Raw genomic sequence first — 20456 nt, 5'->3', positions numbered from 1 at the left:
TCATACAATAGGACCAAGAATGGATCCTAGTGGGCTCACTAGAGGTCCACCTTCTTTATTAGATACTAGCATGCGAGATTTGAATATGTTATTCAAACAGAGTATTTGACTGGGTCCTGTTGATGCCATAATTAACTCCTCTGGCAGTAAGATGTACTGTTGATGGATTCAATTATTTCACGGTTGTATGTAAGACAGCATGATGTTTTGCTGGCCACTCTAGTACTGCAAAAGACTTATTGAAGTTCCTTCATTCTTTCTAATATCTGATCCCTACCTGATCTTTCTCTTCCTCTTCCAGTGACGCTTCCAAGGACAGTATCACTCCACATAAGGGGCAGGGGAAGACGGGTGGGTGCTGAAAGATGCACGAAGAGGAAGATGAAGTTCCCAGGACATACTATGGAGTGGGGAGCTTGGTGAGCTTGGAGGAGGGAATGCCTATTTTTCATCAGCTTTTCTAAGGCAAACTCACTAAAAAAGGGTTAAATAACCCCAAGTTGCCAATCCTGTTTTGAACTTCCTTTAAAACAGAGAAAGACACTGTGCCTCTTTCTACACTCACAGGAATGTGGTAAAAAAAAGTACACATAACCCAACCTCCCGTGGCCCCCCCAGTCCACCCCCACCAGCTTACATACAACCCTCAAGTCTCCACAGAAATCAATGTGCTTCTGTCTGTCTATAACAGGATTATTATCTTTGTTTTATTACCAGCTATTCACAAGATCTCATGGTGTATGAGCAGTCAGGTTGAGAGGAGATTTTAAACAGGCTTTTTCTGAGGCCAAGGGAGCAGGTAAAATGTTGAAAGAATTTTCTTCAAAAGTGTTATGAGTGTGCTCCTTGACTTGCAGGAAAGGCCTGGAAGCTTCGGTAATCAAGCCAGTTTTTCAAGCTAGATTCTGAGGGTAGGAAATGACTGCAATAGGGCTATATAGTGGAAGCTTTCTGTTTGCAGACATTGCTAGGATCATTGTTTCAATAATATTCAACTGATATGAGCAACTCACATTTGGATCCTGAGGAAGAAGCCCCACTTGAAGTGGATCGTGATGCTCCCTTCATGGAGAAAACCCCTTTGCCTCTACGAGTTGTTGTCACAGCCACACGAGGACGTTTGAGTGGAATCACTGCACGGGGCGGTGGGGGGACACGGCCATGGTAATCAAACAACCTAGAAAAGATTAAGTCAGCTGGACTCCATAAAACCCTCTGTGATTTTATGTCATGGAAGCTCTGTCAACTAAATTTGCATGTTATCTTTGAGAAAATTACCCTTTGAAACTGTAATCATTTTATATCAAGTCAAATTAGATTTCAAGGACCTATGCACATTAAGTGCTTTATTCAGATTTCAGTCACACACCAGTGCACAGACCAGCTCAGGTTTTTTGTGTGTCATTTAAATGAATGATATATTATGGGACTCCACTATTTGCCGTATGGAAAATCCATAACTTGCTTTCCACAGGTCCACATCATTTCATTGCTGAAAGCCAACAGCAGTACATTTTGTTGTGACACTTCAGCTCCTTTATTACATGCATGGCTTAAATTCTAGTTTTCTATCTGCTATCTTTAAAGATGCAAAAGTAAAGTACAAAAGAGAACTTTCCTGAAGACAAGCATCACCATAAAGAAATATCCTGCAGTTTGTGAAATAAAAAGTCTTTGCATATGTTCTTTATTGAAGAATGAATCAGTGTAGAAACACTAAAATACCCAACCATGCTTAATAAATTAAAAAAAAAAAAAGTTAAACCCAAAACCACTGTAGCAGGCAGATATTCAGGCTTTTACCACTACAGTCAATAAAAGAAACTCTACAACAAAAAGGAACTATTGTTCCCAAACAGAATAGCCCAATCCTAAAAATACAGTTATCAATAGCAAATAACTAAAATGTGTAGAGGGAAATAAAGGCAGTAGAAAAGGTAATCAAAGCCACAGTTATATTTAGAACATAAAAGCTATGGGTTCTGGGTATGAGAGGTCAGGAGAAGAAAGCTCAGAAAATGAAGATTTTCAGTTCAGAGTCTGAAGCAGAAGGATAAGCAACATCCTCATAAAATGTTCTCAAATTTACTTGCAACTAGTAATTATGGAAATTTATAACTGCATGTTTAATTTTCACAGTTGTGAGTACTGTCATCCAGCCAGGCAGATACACATTTGAAAACAGACACACAAGAAACAGTAATTCACTCACCACAGCATCTAACAGCATGCTAAACAGGAAGCAGAGTCAAACTTAAATCTTCTAACCCATTTTCTGGCAAGTACATACCTAGTGCTTAAATCAAACCACAGTTCTGTCTGTACTCTAATCCTACAGACAATGTAACCATCTCCTTCCTTTTCCACAGCTGTCTACAAAATGTGTCACAGAGGTCCTGTCACACTCACTGACTGTGAACTCCATGGCCTCAAATATTCCCACAAATGAGCAGTTTCTAGTCATTGTGAGCATAAGTAAAGAATTGTGTTTGAAGATGAAAACGAAACCATTTTTTTCTACTTTTAACATAAATATTAGTGTTTATTGCCACTCATCATTTATCGTATTAGATAAACTGCAGGTTGGTCACAAACTCCTTTTTGGTGTTACTGGATAAAAATGTTCCTGAAGAGTTGTAAGCTGTCATGCAAAAGTTCAGTATGTGATTGTTACTCCACAGGTGATTTTTTTCTAGCTTCCAATGGTTTGTGTTTACATAACAGAGTGAAATATGAAACTATGCTTCCTTTTTTCAAAATATATAAAAGAACTGTTATCTAAGTGATTGTGGATCTCTTATTTCTGGATATCTGGGATTCTCTTCTTCTTCTTCCTGTTGTCTATCTCTTCCTACTTTTGTTTATGAAATTATGCAAAGCTTTTGGGCTTGATTTTTTTTTTTATCAAGCTCTATATATTCCAATAATATGTTTTCTTTTAAAAAACAATGCCTCCATTTATAGTTCTGAAGTTCCGTGCCTGTTTTCCTTGTGCTTGTAATATGAAAAATGATAAAGAGAACTCCTCAGTTCCAAAGCAATCTTTTGCCCCAATAATCACTAATGTGCAGAAAACTATGCCTTTTCTTTCAGTCACCCTTCTAAATTTACAGTTCTGATCTTGCCAGTGCCCAACAGAAAATGCCCCAAAAGCTCTTAGAGAACGATAAAATCAAAAGACCTATTTAGTAAGCATACATTTGGGGGTGGTAATCTTCTCTCTGACGTATTCAAATAGTCTTCTGATACACAATAGAAATAATGCAATGAATAATACATAAAATCAGAACTGACCTGTTTAACCAAAGGACGGGATTATATTATAAACAAACATTAGAAATTATGTAGGATGTACAAAAATATAAGCACACATACCGATTGTAGAAATCATCTCTGTAGTAATCATAATCAAAGACATAACCACTGTGGAAAAACACAGAAAAACAAGAATGAACTGGCTTATAGGAAAATACACACTGATTAAAACTTCTGTGGTAATGTTGGCTTATTCTCAAATTTCAACCCCTTCTTCAAAGTCCTTCCACTTATTTTATACAACCATACAATGTAAATTATTTTTGTCAATGCTATTGTCAGCTATCACTGTATATTTGGAAATGTGAAGTCTGGGGCATGCAGAACAGTGTAAACAGCTGACAGCACATACAGGAAGGATTTAACACAGTGAGACAGCTCTGTAATTAGAGGATCATTATAGTGTAATTCTCTGAGTGATCAAATGAAGTTAGCATTCCAAAACTGACACCCTCTTCTTTTCTGGTCTAACATAGCACCATCAGTGGAGTAGAAAGACAGTTAAATACATGAAAGAGTGGGAAATCAGTGAGAAGGTGAGCTAAGATAGTTACTTTGATTTAGAGAAACATGAAAAGGGTTGGACTGCTTGCTGGCACTTGAGTCCACCAAATTATTTTCATCAAAAAGAGACAAAGTAAAAGGTTAAGAAAATAAACGCTAAATAAGTGTTACAGGGATGCATTGCCTCTCAGGTTCAGGAAAGAATATATGGACCAATCTGAGAAAGGACAGACACCATCAAGGGAAACAAACACATGCGAAATTGCACAGGTCCAGGAGAAAACTATTTTTGAGCTGTCAATAGCAAAGTCAGTCTCAGACTGATCTTCCTGGTTTTGCATTCCATTAGCAACTTTCTACTTTTGTGGTGAAGAAATAGCAAAGAAGTCTTATCTATCTCATATACCGCCCCAAAAAAACCCCAAACCAACAAACCAATGAGCCAATAAAGGCTCTGCGTGGAAAAGAAACAAGGGTTTATAACTCTGCCTAGTTACAGAGATTGGTTACAAATAGTTACAAAAATCTAATTTGTAACTATTTTACAAATAGTTTTGTAACTATTTGAAAAATAGTTACAAAAATCTAAGTTTTTCACTGTCCTAATAAGGACAATTATGAATAGTAAAGACAAGAAGCATGAAGAAAGTATCACAAAAGAAGGAGAAGCTTTACATGAGAAAGGAAAAAGGTCAAAATGAGAGAGATAGAAAGGACAAGCCACAGAAGAAAACTTGCCCTGAAAATAAAGGGAGATTGGAGAATGATAGCGTGATTTAGATTGGAAAGGACCTTAAAGGCCAGCTACATGTTAAAGAAGTTTTTCTTCACAGGGAATGAACTTGTGGATGATTTCTGCTCTTGGACATTGAGCAAAATGGGGTTTTTAGTGTATAACTTGAAGAATGTGTCAAGAATTCTACCAAAGAAGGTCAGGGCACAATTTCCATCTCTGCCACATCTCTTTCACATGCAAGTGTCCAGTTGAAAGTTGTACTGTCTGCTTGCATAATACTGTAATTGAAGATCATGAGAGTTGCAAACAACTGTGGCCCTTTTTGCAATTTATTTGAGAAAAGTAATCCTAAAATGTATTTCATGTGAAACACTAAATTAAACAGCCCTGAGAGATTAGAACCCAGCAGCAGATAAGCTGTGTGTGACAGAGGATGCAAAATATCATTAAATAACAATAGACTGTGTATAGTGATCATGTTTCTGTATCTTAATGCGAAACTAGCAAATTTTTTCTAAACTATATGACAGCTCTTATTTTGTCTTTCATGCCAGTCTGCATGGATCTAAGAAGTAACAGGTAGCAAAGCTATTATTTTATTTACAACTATTCACAGCTTCCTAGAGGTTTTGTTTAGCTGAATGATTAATAGCTTCAGTAAGCCCATACTTAATAGTCAATGTGTGTTTTTAAGTAGAAAATAACAGATAATTTGAAGAAAAAATATTAAATTTAAAATCCGTGTCACATGAAACCTTTCACCTGGAGTTGACATTAATTTAATTTGCATAAAGACCAGAAAAATTCACTTTTTCAAGGTTGAAGACCATGAAGTGGGTGAAGAATATTTCACAAGTACCAGTTAGAGTAAGGCTATACTTTTCTGTAGTAACTCAGCTCTGGCTCCCAGGACAGAATAAGGACTTCTGGCCCCTCGCTGGGTATGAAAATTTTAAGTTGAATTATGATGTTTCATCTGTAATATGTGGAAGAGATTGTAGTGTGAAAACACCAGTACATCTCTCCATCCACAGCCATAATTGTTCCTACTTCTGCATGTCAAGGGACAGACGTAAGATTTGGTCAGTGCTGCAGTATAACACCAAGCAGAAAATTAGCACAGGTAATCACTGGCACTGAGATCGAGGTGACTGCAAGGCTCTTAACCTCCGGAGAGTTATTCCTTAGCAACCCAACAGCCTGTGTAATGGTGGCCACAGGAAATCACTGATACAGTGTTGAATACCAAATACTCAGCAGGTCAGAAGCAGAGAAAGGTTTAAATGAGCCTGTGAACTGGTGGAGTCAGCAGTTTCCTAATGGCACTGTAAACAGGCAGATTACTTCCCCACAAACACATGGCATCTCTACAATATTAACAACAGAACTGCGTGCATGATGCTGACATTAATGTAGTAGACAGTAAAAGACACTGCTTTATGTGTGTCTCACATGAGGCAAAGAAAACTCATCAGTAAAGGGTGCTTCTACTGAGCAAAAGTCATGGTTCCTTTTTCTAACTTAGTATCACAATGACAATCTTGTACAAGCTGTCTTTATTGGTTTCATTTAACACTATACGTATCTTTAAAACTGTGTTTGCCTGAAGAATAAAGGATTCCCCCATAACCATATTTTCAGAGCTGTGATCAAAGTTCCTATGCATGTCAGCAGTTGCATGTGCCAATCAGGCAAATACAGTGTTATGCTTCTGCGTATTTTCAATAAACTTAAAGATGTTATGATGTCTTTATATACCTGATGTTGAAAACATATTGCTACTGTGCAATCTTTTTGCATTCTGCATGCAATGCCCACGAAAGTTGTTCATAAACTAATGACCACATCCTATTTTAACTTAGGTAGTTCCAAACACTAGTGATAAAACTGACTTCTGCGGGGTCATTTAGGAGAGTTAATGCAGGACAGAGCAGAAATACCTTGTGTTATTTTCCTGCCAACAAGAATTTTGTCTTGCAGGTAAATCAGCCTTAGCTACTATCTCCTCTTCTTTCCACAGGTACAAAGATATATTGAAATCATAAATGTTGACAAACCGGGCATAATGTATCTTAATTTAATTGACAAAGCTATCACCATTTATACTGTCAGTTGCTTGTCTGTTGTCAGGCCTGAATAAAAATATTAAACACAAAAGCAATATTCCTTAAATCAAACTTTTTTTGGGAAGCACATATCAACCTAATCGTTGAAGCTGGTATTCCAGTCATTTGTAAAATCATTTCTCATGTCATGTGAAAAGAGTATTAGAAATTGTTCCTGTTGAGTGCAAAAGAGAATCAGTCTAAACTGATATTAAAAAGGAATTCAGTGAGGGTAACTAGATGCTTTAGAGAATAAGCATCGAGAGATGGAAAGTTTCCCTGCTAGAAAATCAATCACATGGAAGTTACCTTCATAAGCTGTTGAAAAAAATGGTGGATATTTCAGGACAATTTTCAGTGGATGGTTACTTACACACCCAGACATGAATTAAATTGGTGGGATGAATCCCACCTTTACTTTAAAGACAACTTAATTTTAGGTAAGGATGAGAGTGCTGATAGAGGTGGAGGGACACTGCTGTTTTGCAGTTCAGGCTGTATATTCTGCAGAGAAAGAGAATATTCTCCAGAGCCTGCTTTTTTGCTGACAGATTTACTGTCAAAAGGCAAATTTTTTCAGTGATTCGTTTAACTAATATATTAGACGTTACAGGAAAAAAGAGGGGGATAGAAGAGGAAAAGTAATTGCAGAGAAGTATTTTACATTCATTTCCATAATGAATATATGAAGGCAAATAGGTATAGTTAAAAAGAACAGCTTAACACCAAAATGCCCAATCACTTATCCCAAAATACCAATGAATTGAACATAACCTACTATTTGTATATTTCAATTAAGGATTAAATTGCATAGTAATTTTGTAATGATAAGTTAATAAAGGTTTTGGGTTTTTTTTCCAATTCTGCACATTTCTTCAATTAATAAGAGCAAGATATATTTTTTCCTGAGTGGGGAAAAAATAAGGAGTTAAGTTTCAAAATGTGCAACATGGAATGTAATACTGTAAACTGATATATTTTTCTGCAAAACTGAAAAATTTTTTGCAATTTTAATCTGAGGAGGTGCATTTTGTCCAAGGAGGACACGTATACATAAACAAGCTGACTTACAGTACTCCATTTTCCATTAACATATTTTTCTGCAGGCACTAGGCAGAATTTATTTGCAAAATGATTAGGCTCTATTTTTTCTGTGTCTAGATATGTCCTTTCTCTACTCTCATCTTTCTTCCAAGAACTCTTATCCCAGTGAAATGTATGTTGGGAAAACTGCTGAACTTGCTGTGCAACCTGAATTTTAGGCAAAACTTGGGCAAATATTCAAAGTTGCATATACACAATCAGGTAATTAAATCACTAAGACATATTCCTGTAGAGGATTAGGCAAAGCTTGTGAAGCAGAGAAGAACAAAGACATTGAGATCAATATTCAGGTTCTGGGGATCAGCTGTTTTGAGAGCTGTTTATGGCAGCCAGACAGACAATGGTGATACAGGCAGAACTAAACCCCAACAATTTTCTGTACAGCTAAGTGCTAAGTATTAGAATTCCTCCTAATTAAAACTACTTACTGTGGCTGCAGGTACGGCCTATGCTTAACGATGTTATCCTGATGCTCTTTAGAAACAAAATAGTAGCTTTTTAATGTAAAGATACCTGTGTAAATCTACTTAATATCTCCCTGACCATTCTCCTCCTGTTGCAAAACTATTTTTCTGTCATCAAAAGTAATGTCCAATTATTTATGTTTCCCACGGGAAAATTTCATTGAAAGGCAAAGAGAAAGTTTTCCAGTGACCTAACCATTTCCCAAGGTGTCCTGTAATTTTATAGTCCGACTGGGGAATTCACAATGTCCATATGGTATTTTTTCTTCCTTAGTACAAGAGAAGTGGGTCCTGCCTCTTAAAAATCTGTTTTAAATTCAGTGTATTCAAGGTACTACTGTCAAACTATGCTCATGTGATTGATTATCCAATTTGTTAGTAATATTGTATACATTGAAGGAGTGTCATTTGACTTGGTTTGACAACTCCACCAGACTGTCATTGACAGGTGTAGTGATGGGTTTAGTGTTTCCACAGCATTGCACTGAACAGCAGATTAAATTGAAATCACAGTGGTAGCACTGAAGCTGAAAGACTAACTATTTAAGATTACAAAAACAGATCTCTGAAACTTTATGTACTTTTTAGAAAAGCTGTCTTAGAAGCACTGAATGAAACACAAAAGCATGGTTCACAAAAGATTAATCAAGTACAATGTGACGATGTCAGAGTTCATGTAAAAGAAAAAAATCTGGAAAATTGCATCACATGCTTTCCTCTCCACTTTTCAAACTGTCAAAAGATTTAAATTAAATTTGTGTTCTTATTTACATTAAGTTTACTGATGTAATTTAATTATTTTGGATTGAGCAACTCACGGTTTAAAGCAGCAAAATGGAGACATGAAAGAGACCGAACTTTCAGTGTCCTGAGTACGGCTTGCAAAGTCAAGACATACTGATTGTTTTTCCAAAAGTGTGCTTTGCAAGTGCAGTTACAATATAAATGAAGACACCAGATACTGTGAATCTAAAAAGCATTCTTGTACTCCTATAGCACTGTGCAATAATTTCCATGGTAGATGGATATGGGAAGTGCATCTGATAAGGAGATTCTTCTATAACCTAGCACAGAACTGGATTCAATTCCAGTCTGGTCAGAGATGAGTGGAAATGGCAGTTGTGCATCACACAACTGGCTGTGTATCCTCTACACCAATGCTATGTTGACTACACTTTCCATGATTTCTGACAAATATTCCTAATACTTCAGTGCTTTGGAAGACCTTGTGTTCATTCACTTTCTGCATACATTGTGAAGAAAAAAAGATTTATTTTGTGTAAGGGAACAAAAAGTCACAAACCAATGGAATTCCTAAAATATCGGTGGAAATGCCTTTTGATTTACAGAAAGACATACAAGTGTCACCACTCTGAATTAACTCAATGTAAATCCAGAATAAAGCTGTTGAAATCAAGGGATCATATTTATTTCTCTTAAACATATGTCTGGATTTTCTCATTATATTTATTCTCATAAGGGAAAGGATTTTTGTCCCAGATGGCTCACTTGAGAGTAGAATGTGGCAAAAAGGACTGGTGGCTTTTCATGATACTGGTATTGCGGTTTCCCTATACAGTGTTGGACATATGGAAGAGCTGCTGATTTCTTGTCATGCAGGTATGAGGCAAGTATGAATCACCTAGCTGAAAAATTTCTATACATCTTTTCTAATTTACAAGAAGCATTGTTTGACACTGACTAAGAGACCTTTTTCCCCTTAGGGAACCCTCACATTGGTTTCTTTTCCCTACTTTTCTATTGTCTCAGCCAACTCGAGAACTGAGGTTCTGTTCCTGTCTCTTGAGGAATGTCCTTTTTGTGTAGGGTGGGATCTTTCTCAGGTTTCCTCATTCAGTTGTGCTCCTGCCTTCCATGCAGAGTCTGGATACTCTCCTGCTTTACTCTGCCTGGCATATTTCTTTACGGTTACCTCCAGATTCTAAGGGCTTGCTCCACTCCCTGGGTCGCTGTCAGGAAATCTAACAATATGGGGTATTGATCATTTTCTCTCTCCCTCATTGAAGATTTTTTGAGGAACATATTCAATGTAGAGTTTAACCAGGTTACATTTTTGGTTTCAGGTTGTACGTGATTTTCCTGTGTCTAAACTCCTTTAAAATACAATAGTCGCATTTTTTAAATCACGTGTTGTAGACTCTGTGAAATATTTTGGTAGCAGAATTGATTGTAAACTAATGATCCACTCTGGCTCCTATATCTTAAAAGAAAAAGAAAATAAAAGAGCCAACCCACAGAAAATTTGGGGGATTCAGTATGTATTTTTTCTTCCTTTTATCTTCTTCCTTGCACTTGCTGGAGGTTACAGTACTTCTCCTGGACACTCCTTCATATTGCTGTTTTAAGCTCCAAGGAACAATTGCAGAGTTTGACATTTTGACAACTTGCTTTCAGCAGATGGGAAAATTTCATTAGATGACTGTTATTGCCTGTTACATAATACTAATACTTGAGCAACCTGGTCTAGTCCAAGCTGCCCCTGCCTGTGGCAGGGGAGATTGGAACTAGACAATCCTTAAGGTCCCTTCCAAGCCAAACCATTCTGTGATTCTATGATTTGCACAAAATAGGGCTCATGGAGCTTTATGCTTCCATTATTGCTATTTTCTGTAATATTCTTCCCTGGATTATGTGGCCACAGTCCCTGACAGATGAGGGCTCTGCTTGCACTGTTATGCACCATGTCTAATAAACATTTAAAGAAAGTTTCATTTCAAGTGGTTTACCACTGTGGGAAATGCTCATTAGAAGTTAACAATACAGGCACACCTTAGACTAAAATTAGTTTTATATAGTCTATTGAATTAAGCTACCAAAAAAGAAAAAGCTACCATTTTTTTGTTTTAAGAAAAACAAAAAAATGCTGAGAATTGCTTCCAGCATCTCTTCCCAAACCACAAGATTCAGTGAAGGAATGAACACTGTTAAGGTCTCTCTCTCTGACTCCTGCTTCCCACTCTGTTACCTTCTTGCTGAACTCCCCTTGCATGATTTTTGCCTTCTCCCAGCAAAGCCACATTACCATTACTCATCCTTATATAATTACATGGCTGGAATTTTGCTTTTCTGTGAATGCTCTACGCAGCATTTTTATAGCCTATAAAGAATCATCCAGAATATGAAATGCACCTAACTACTGACACCTAGACAAGGTCAGCTTGAAACCAAATCATACTTGATTCCAGATTTAAAGTATAACCATGATTAATATGTGAGTGTATATAAGTGAAAAGATTCATTTTGCGAGGAAGCAAAGCCTTATTCAATAACTCTCAGGTTCCTCCATCCCTCCTAAAGAAATGGGAACATTTTGGCACAATACTGCTATATAAACCACAATAACGAGCTCCAGTTTTGTTTCAATAACTTCACTGTCTCAGAAGGTGTAGCTTCCATTTCCATCCTCTATCCATTTGTACACCAAGAAAGGATAGATCTGCAGTATGAATTATATTATTTGAGAATGTGTCAGTTTTCCTCCTTCGTATATGGATCCTGATTTCTGTGAAGGTGTTAGCTACTTTCAGATAGTTCAGAACAAACAGTTCCTGTGAAAAATGCAGTCTTAAAGCTGGTAATTTTTCATTTTGACTATTTGTTGTTCCTTTACTTTCTGTCCCTTGATTTAGATGGCAAGAAAATAAACAAGGCCATATCTAGTATGTACTTTTCGGTAAATAAGCACTTCTGGCAAAAGGCATCCAGAATGTTGGTTGAAAAGAAGCTCTGTATGAGTCAGGAATGTGTATTCAAAGCCCACAGAGCCAACTGTATTCTAGGCTTCATCAAAAAACACACGACCAGCAGGTGAGGGAGGTGATTCCCCCCTCTATTCTGCTCTCATGAGACCCCATGTGGAGCACTGCATCCAGTTCTGTCGGGGTCTCCTCCCCCCTGCCATGGAGCCCTGGGAGAGGGACCCTGGGGGGGGAGGCATGGGGTTTCCCTGACCCTGGTCAGCCTCGTTCCCATGGGTTGGTTTGTGTTCCCTGCGCAGGTGAAGGACCCTTGGTCCAGTGATTGAGCAGTTCCTCGGCAGAGCCCCGGCCATGCGGCTGGAGAAATAAACATCTCTGAAACATCTATCAAGAATCTGTCCATCATATATATTTCTTTTCCACGGGACTCCTGGTTTGATAAATGCGTGTTACAGTATCCCCACTCTAACAAATGATGGAAAATTGTGAGCAGAATGATCCCCGATCCCTAAGCGACTGATTTGTGTGAGTAAACCCTAGAAACTTTGGATTCCTCTTCTTGTTTTTGCTTTGCTATTCCATATCTAAACTATGGAGGAACGGTGGGAAGACTCTTGGCTCTCAGAGCCACATATGGACATTTATCTTAAACTTAAAATGATTCTTGAACAACAATTTGTAAATTTTAGCTTGATTCAAGCTCAAAAAGAACTGAAACACTTCCTGGCATGGTTGTTTAAGAACTTTTTCTATGTTTCTTGGGATTTAATTCTTACCAAGGCGTTTTGGAAAGCCGTTTGGACACAGTTAATATTTGAGTCAAAATACATGCCGATGGAAGAATATTTTCGTGAATATTATTTAATTACCGAGACTGTTGAGCAATGTCAGCTGTGTCTTGGCGAAGGGAAGCCTGGCTCAGGGACCGTGCGACCCAGGCCACGTGCACCGAGCCCTCTGCGAGCAGCAGCGAGGCAGTTCCCGTGTGCAGGCGGAGCCATGCGAGCCGCAGTGTCGGTGGCGGAGCGAGGCGCGGCGGGAGCGGCGGGACCCGGCGGTGCCCTCATGGCCCCGCACAGCGCGTGGTGGAGCGAGCCCCGGGAACGCCCGAACGAGAGGGGCGGTGCGTGGGCAGCGGCTGGCGGCAGTGGTGGAGCGGAGCCGCGCCCAGCCGAGACGCGCTGGAGCAGGGCACAGGGGGGTCATCGCTCGGGGGCCCGGCCGAGACGTGGCTGCAGCACCTGGCATCGGCAGCGAAGCTGCGACCAGAGGAGGCGATGCACGGAGAACTGAGCGGCGCGGCCCAGCCCGGCCCGCACAGCCCCGAACGCGACCCCGGGAAGAGCGCGCAGGCACCAGCAGCCCCGACAATTCCAACACGGGAGCGACCGAAAGAGAGAGCAAAGACGCAGCGAGACAGAAAACAGCAGCCACTCGGAAAAAGGAAAAGATCATAGTACCTAAGATCTTAGGGATAGTAAAATGGTATAATGTTAAGCAAAATTATGGTTTTACAACAAGGTATGACAACCAGCAAGATATATTCGTGCATAGAACTGCTATTAAAAAGAATAACCCTGAAAAATGCATCCCAAGCTTGGGAGATGGAGAAGTGGTGGAATTCAAAATTATACAAGGTAGAAAAGGGTCACAAGCATTGCAGGTCTCTGGGCCTGATGGTGTTCCTGTAAAAGGCAGTATATATGCTAAAAATCGTAGTCATGTTAGACAATATCTCCATTGCAAACTCCCCCTACAGTCTCCCTTTCCTAATCCCACCTTTCCCTTTTACCCTATGTCCTATTACCCCCAGTGTATTCCCAATCCACTTTTTCATCCATGGTTTCCCTCACAAAATCATACCTTTGCCAATTGTTTCCCCAAAAAACCCTTTCCAATGCTGAGTGGGGGATGAAAAGGGGAAGGGAAGAAATTAAACCCTCTCCTGCATTAGTTTACCCACGAAGCATGCTTGGAGAGTCCTGTCCCACTTCTGTCAGCCTTAAGATGTTCCACAGAATCTGTTTGGACATTCAAAGACTCAGGAGGGTGGCTTGTTTTGTTTTGAAACTGTTCTTGTTATGTTTATCCAGTTGTTTTCATTCTCCTTTTATTAAAATAAAACGGGTGAGGTGTCGGGGTCTCCTCCCCTGCCATGGAGCCCTGGGAGAGGGACCCTGAGGGGAAGCACGGGGTTTCCCTGCCCCTGCTCAGCCTCGTTCCCATGGGTTGGTTTGTGTTCCCTGCGCGGGCAGAAGGACCCTCGGGTCTGGTGACTGGAACAGTTCCTGGGCAGAGCTCCGGCCATGCGGCTGGAGAAATAAACATCTCTCTGAAACATCTATCAAGAATCTGTCCGTCATATATATTTCTTTTCCATGGGACTCCTGGTTTGATATATGCCTGTTACAGTATCCCCACTGTTACACAGTCCTGCTGTTTCCAACAAATGAAGGATGTGGACCTGTTGGAGCAAGTCCAGAGGAGGGCCATGAAGATGATCGCAGGGCTGGAGCACCCGTCCTGTGAGGACAGTGTGAGAGAGTTGGGGCTGTTGAATCTGAAGAAGACACTGGGGAGACCTCATAGTACACTTCCAGTACCTAAAGGTGCCTACAAGAAGGCTGGAGAAGGACTTTTGACAAAGGCATGTTGCTACATGATAGGACAAAAGGGAGAGGCTTTGAACTGAAAGAGGTTAGATTCAAATTAGATATTAGGAAATTTGCTGTGAGGATGGTAAGACACTGGAATTGGTTGCCCAGAGAAGTTGTGGATGCTTCATCTCTGCAAGTGTTCAAGGCCAGATTGGATGGGGCTTTGAGCAACCTGGTCTAGTGGGTGACCCTAGTTGGAAATAGATGATCTTTAAGGTCCATTCCAACCCAAACCATTCTGTCCTCCTATGAAAATTTGTAACTGTTGGGACTTACGACTACTTTCTGGTGTCTGTGTAGTTATCAAAATGTTTGATAAAAGTAGCTGGCTACAGGATGGCAGCTGATTCAACCTTCCATCCTTACCCTTAAGAATAAAGGCTACAGGATTCAATATTCAAGTGTGGAGAGCTCAGAAAGTTTGTTTGGTTTTGGATTTGGTTTTTGTTGGGGTTTTTCTTTTTGTATACAGGATTAGAGGCAACTGAAAAGAAAAAAAAACCCTCTATATTTGTTGGAAATCCATTTACACTTTTCAAATTAAACAAATGCTTTCACATGAGCAAACAGAGTCACTACCATAACAATGTCAACTGTCAGTTGCTGGTCATGCATGACAGATTCACTCTGTTATTTTTACTTCACATTTAAGGCTTATTCTCCAACTTTTAATTATGCTCTAATACGTTGTGAAAGATTTAATTTTATTGAGCAAAACTGATCCTTAAATGATTTCAGAACCAAAGCTGAAGACTTTAGAAATGAAAGAATTTCAAGGACAGCAATCAAACTGTTAGCAATCAAACTCTTATTCTACTCTTGGCAAAGCAGAATTTGACCTAATTCCCATTTTTTTTTGAGCTACATCAGCAGCACAGTTGTTATAACCTGTTACACCTGTGCGTACATGTAGAGTGTGTATGGCTGATGTTGAAAAAGTTGCACTTTGGCTTGAAGAATGGTGAGACTTATAAGAATCTGGCCTGAACCTGAGATAAAAAAAATCCCTGAGCTCAATGAGTACCTATATAGTGCTTTTGAACTGCAGTTCATAATTAGAACTAAGCAAAAATACCCCCCAAAGAACATGAAACCAAATCAGCCAAAATCAAGACCCTTGAAATTAACATCAGTTTGGGCCAAACAGAGACTATTGAATATGATCATAAATATCTTTGACACAGTCATGCTTCTTTTCAAATAATGTTGCATAAAGGCATTATACCAATGTACTTGGAAAGTGATTTGTTAACAAGGGCAAATCTCAGACCAAGCTAAATTTGTAGGAAACAATCTATGATACGATTAATTTTACTAATTGAAAGCTTGCCTAATATCAGGACATACTGTGATTTTGTTTCAAATTAGGGTTATACCATGGTATGTTAATTCACAGCTGAATGATCCAGCAAAGCAAGATGTGAGTAGTTGTTCCTTAGTATCACACACAAGGCTTTTAACAGAGCAACACTAAAGACAATAACTCCTAGCCTGTAGCTCATTATCTTTTTAAAAATCTTTAACAAACATGAGAGAGACATAGGAAAGTTCCAATTTTCTCTGCATAAGCAACGTTTCTTTCTGACGTGCCTCTTTCTGCACTGCCTCCTCTCTTTCTCCTAATTTTACAGTGTAGAAAGGCACACAGACTGGTGTGGAGCAATAACTTTTGAAGCAAGTCCACTGACTGATTGCTATGATCACAGTTGAACAGATTGAACTCCAAAAGAAGTGTCTTTATCAAGGAGCTGCCACTTGTATTTCTGCAGAAGGGTGGGAAGTGGACTGTCAAGTAAAAGCTCACATAGCAGTACTGGCTGTCTTTCTGGGGTTTAGTCTTTTAAGCATATCTTTCTCTTGTAGCTCAAGTGCAAGTAAGATCGTAGGTTAGAGGGATCAGTCTCAAATTTCAGTTTCTGGTGGACAAGATCAAACTGATTTCAAGCACGGAATCAGAGGGATTAGCCATCAGATCCCCTCTGAATATTTGTTTAAGGCCTAGCATGCTAAGAACTTAATGTTAAGAAGAGTTTCAATTGTTACTATTGTACAAAAGTAGTTAGAGAAACACAGGCAGAAGACCAAAGGGTAGACACAGGCTGCCTGATTTGCACAGCATTATAGGGAATTTGAAACTCAAAATATAAAACTTCAGAATTATTATATCTTCCAATATATCTATCAAGGGGAAGATATTGAAATAAAACTTCTTTGTAATGATCTGGAAACTTCTGAAAATAAATGAAGTCTTTCATATGCAACATAAGAAGGATGAAAAACTGTCTCAATTTTCAGATGTGTTGTGAGTGGGGAGCTAGGTTTCATGATATCTCTGCACAAGACTGCTACAGAAAGCTCATTCGTACTGAATATTCACAGAAGCCCATATAGACTGCTGGGGCAAGATGTTATGCTGATACCTCAGAAACAGGAAATAGGAATACTGCTAACATAGACCTTTTCAAACACTATTTTCTATAACACATGGGTTAGTCACTGCTTGGGAAAAAACAAGCTAATTTGATGTAAATTGTTTTATTTCACAGTGAGGGTACATGCCCAGCAGATATTGTCCTTCCTCCTCCCTCCATCTTCATTGTAAGAAAATATCTCCCTTTTTGTTTCGTGTTGTCCTTTTCCCTCAACTTTCCTCTCTATTCTTATGTTCCCAGATTTCTTTTCATTCCTACGATCCCTGAATATTTCAGCCTCCTAAATTTCATTCAGAAACTTTCTCTTGCACATAATTTTTACCCTCCTCTAGAAAACCACCGACTATCTTGTACATAGGTGAGTGTACAAATATTCAGTGCTGAGGAATTGTTCATAATTAAACCAGCACATAAATTATATGGATATGTATTGTTTTTCTAGAATTGCTAGTGAAAAGGAAGACAGAAATAATAGACAGTAAAAAAAAGGGAAAGGGAAATAGAATAACCAGAAGAGAAAAAGAGTGATCTCATGTTCTTGCCTTTCCCAATAATGAAGTAAATTGTTACCGATATTATTAAGGTCAGAGAGGGAAAAAAGAATTTTTTAAGGTGAATATCTGTTGAGTTTGTTGTAATGAAAGTTAATTTAGGAACCAGGAATTAGGAAAATAACAATTTTTGGCTAAATTCATTAGTCTGTTTTCTATGTAATATATATATATATATATATTGTTCTATGTGTGAAAGTGGAAGTGACATAGAATGAAAAAATCAGGCAAATAGGAAAACCATAAAATAATTAGATTTAGATTGCAGATCAGTAGAAAAAGTACATAATCTAGGATCTTTAAACATTGAGTAATGTCACAAAGCCACTGAAAAATTCAGTCACGGCAATGGACCAAAATTATGAATTCTGTGGCTTTGTAACAATTTCTTGTGAGAGAGCTTCAAGCAAAAAAAAAAAAAAAAATTATGAATTTATAAAATAGCTGTATTCATGCCTGTTTCAGAGTCTTAAAACAATGGTAAGTAGGCAATTATAGAAAAGCTTAAGCCTTGCAGGTTTTGGAAAATTGGAAGAGAAGTATGTCAGTAATACTACCTGAAAATAAATAGTATAGATTCTCAGAGTCTTCCACAGGTATCCATATGTGCTGTCATCTGCCAAATCCCTCCTGTCTCTCTGTGACTACCCTGAAAGCCTCACCCAGTAAAGAGCCTTTGTGGAACCCTGACATGTGCCTCTTGCCTCCAGGCTAAACCTCACAGGTAATCAAAGAGTTTGTTGTTTTAAAGGGTATTCTCTGCAAAAGCAGATCTGTTACTCCCTGCCTATGTCAGAGAGCCCGAGTGGTTTTAAGCATAAGAAATTACTGCCGAGGTCTAAACAATGAGTTTAAATAATTATCAAGTGTGTTCAGTCCTCCAGTGCTTTTCATGAAAACAGCTCCTGAATACCTGACCTGAATATGAATGAGAGTTACAAGATTATGTTCTGGTTGGTAGTTTTATTGGTGTCATAATAACAGAGCAAAATGAGTCTATTATCTCCTTTTTTTGTATTTTTCCTCTGCTGAAGGGAAATAATTTTTTAGCTCTCTCTCTTTTCAGACGCTGGGTAGGAACAGTGTTTGCTCCTTCTGCTGGTGCTACCTGATAAACAGGATGAAGAAAAAGACTAATGGAATTTGCTACAGAAGATGCTCTCTGGCCACATTCTGTTTCGTGCCTTACAACCTATTGTCCGTTAAAAAAATCAACAACAAACCAAACCCCCACCGTGAATTGAAACAACTGCCATATTTTGGAAGTGGACTGTGTATTATCCTAACAGACCCTGCAAGGACTAGGCTTTTATTTAAACTATCTCACTTCTGCAGGATGGGATCCCTCAAACCAATGTATGAGAGCGGAATTTCCAATAGATCTGCAACATGGCTTGCAGGAAAGAAAATATTGCTAAGCAAGAGGAAGAAATGTGAGCAACAAATTCAAGTTATTTGATGTATCTTAGAACTACTCTTCTGGAAGAAAATGAACGTATTTTACTTTTTGTATTTTAGAAACATTTCCAAGTGCTTCCAAGAGTCTGAGCCCACCAAATTTACTCTGTCTTGTAGAAGTAAGTACCTATGTTTGAAAGTTACTGTGATTAAGATGTTATTTGGAAAAAGTATGGCTTTTCAGTATTTTCTAGTGTCAAATACTTTCTAGAAAGGGAACCTTGGTGAGGAAAGTAGTAGTTCATACAGACCTCTAGTGTTTTCACTAAGAATGTAAAAAAAATGCATTAACTGGCATCAATTTTACTTGTATCTCTCTTCTTTCTTCCATGACAGACAACTATTCATCATTAAATAAATACATACAGCGCATAAATTTTCACTTATGTTTTTCTCTGGGCTTTCCACCTAAATTTATACTGCTTATAGCAAACAATTAATTAAAAAAAAAAAAATTGAAAAATCAGACGACTGAACCTCAGCTGATAACCAGATGTATATAACACATGCATTTTCAAAGACCATCTCACTGAAGAGCTATTGCCTGCTTATCCAGAAATAATCCCATTCTCTGCAGCTGGCAGTAAATGAATCTCTTTTCACTAGACTGAGAAAAAATCAGTTGTTTCTCTTTCACTCTCCCTGTCTCTTCTGTGTTCAACAATATGGGACGTGTTACTAAATGACATCTAACAGAGAAGACAAATATTTTTACACATTTGACAAATGTACTAGTTGCCATGACAGGATTTTCTGCCACTGCATGTGTTGAAGTTATGTTGATCACATGTTATTATGGAAGTTACATGTAATTATAGTTAGATACCAGAAATAATTAATTCAAATAATTTCTACAGTGCAACAGAGTTATAAAATAATTATGGTGTCTATTCACTATATAGTACTATTACAAGGCTTAAAAGATGTTGCATTTTCTATGTGTTACAAATGAGATTTTAATTTTCAGGCTCAGACCAATGACCAATTACAAATCTGCATGCATTATTATCTGAAATTTATCAAGTGCTAAACTTTTACATGCAGATAGCTGTGATAAATCAGCTGCCAAGAAATAGCTGGTGGTTAATAATTGGATAACCAATGCAATTATCTAGAGAGAATGATAACTGTTTTGTTGAGGTGATAATTAATGTATCATTACTGTTATGAAATTGCCAAATATGGAGAGCTGATGTGGGTAATTAAAAGCTGTTGGTATTTTAAATATATATTGCTTTTAAAATATTATACATCCTTTGCACAAAGCAGGATGAACTTAATATGAGCTGACACTTAGTTGTTCTTTTTGCAGTGACCATTTTGCCGTATCCATGTCTTTTTATCAAGACTCTTGACTTGCCTTGTCTTTTAAGTCTGAATCTTTCAAACTTTTCTGCATGAAGTTAATTTG

At 38.3% G+C, this 20456-nt stretch overlaps 1 protein-coding gene across 1 annotated transcript in view; it reads right to left on the bottom strand.

The window, feature by feature from the left end:
* Positions 1 to 20456, bottom strand: part of RALYL (RALY RNA binding protein like) — a gene marked incomplete at its 3' end in the record, with an annotated part of 175984 nt that overhangs the window by 14296 nt on the left and 141232 nt on the right. Inside the window, exons 4-6 of the mRNA XM_082286476.1 lie at positions 3376 to 3423; positions 1014 to 1177; positions 278 to 358 (exon numbers count right to left, since the gene is read on the bottom strand). Of these exons, the coding sequence (XP_082142602.1) occupies positions 278 to 358; positions 1014 to 1177; positions 3376 to 3423 (293 nt within the window). The remainder of the gene's footprint in view (positions 1 to 277; positions 359 to 1013; positions 1178 to 3375; positions 3424 to 20456) is intronic.

This window comes from Coloeus monedula (genome assembly GCF_965178545.1).
Source record: "Coloeus monedula genome assembly, chromosome: 1".
In the NCBI taxonomy this organism is placed as follows: Eukaryota; Metazoa; Chordata; class Aves; order Passeriformes; family Corvidae; genus Coloeus; species Coloeus monedula.
Note: the sequence above shows the minus strand (reverse complement) of the source record. Positions and strands in the feature narration are given on the sequence as shown.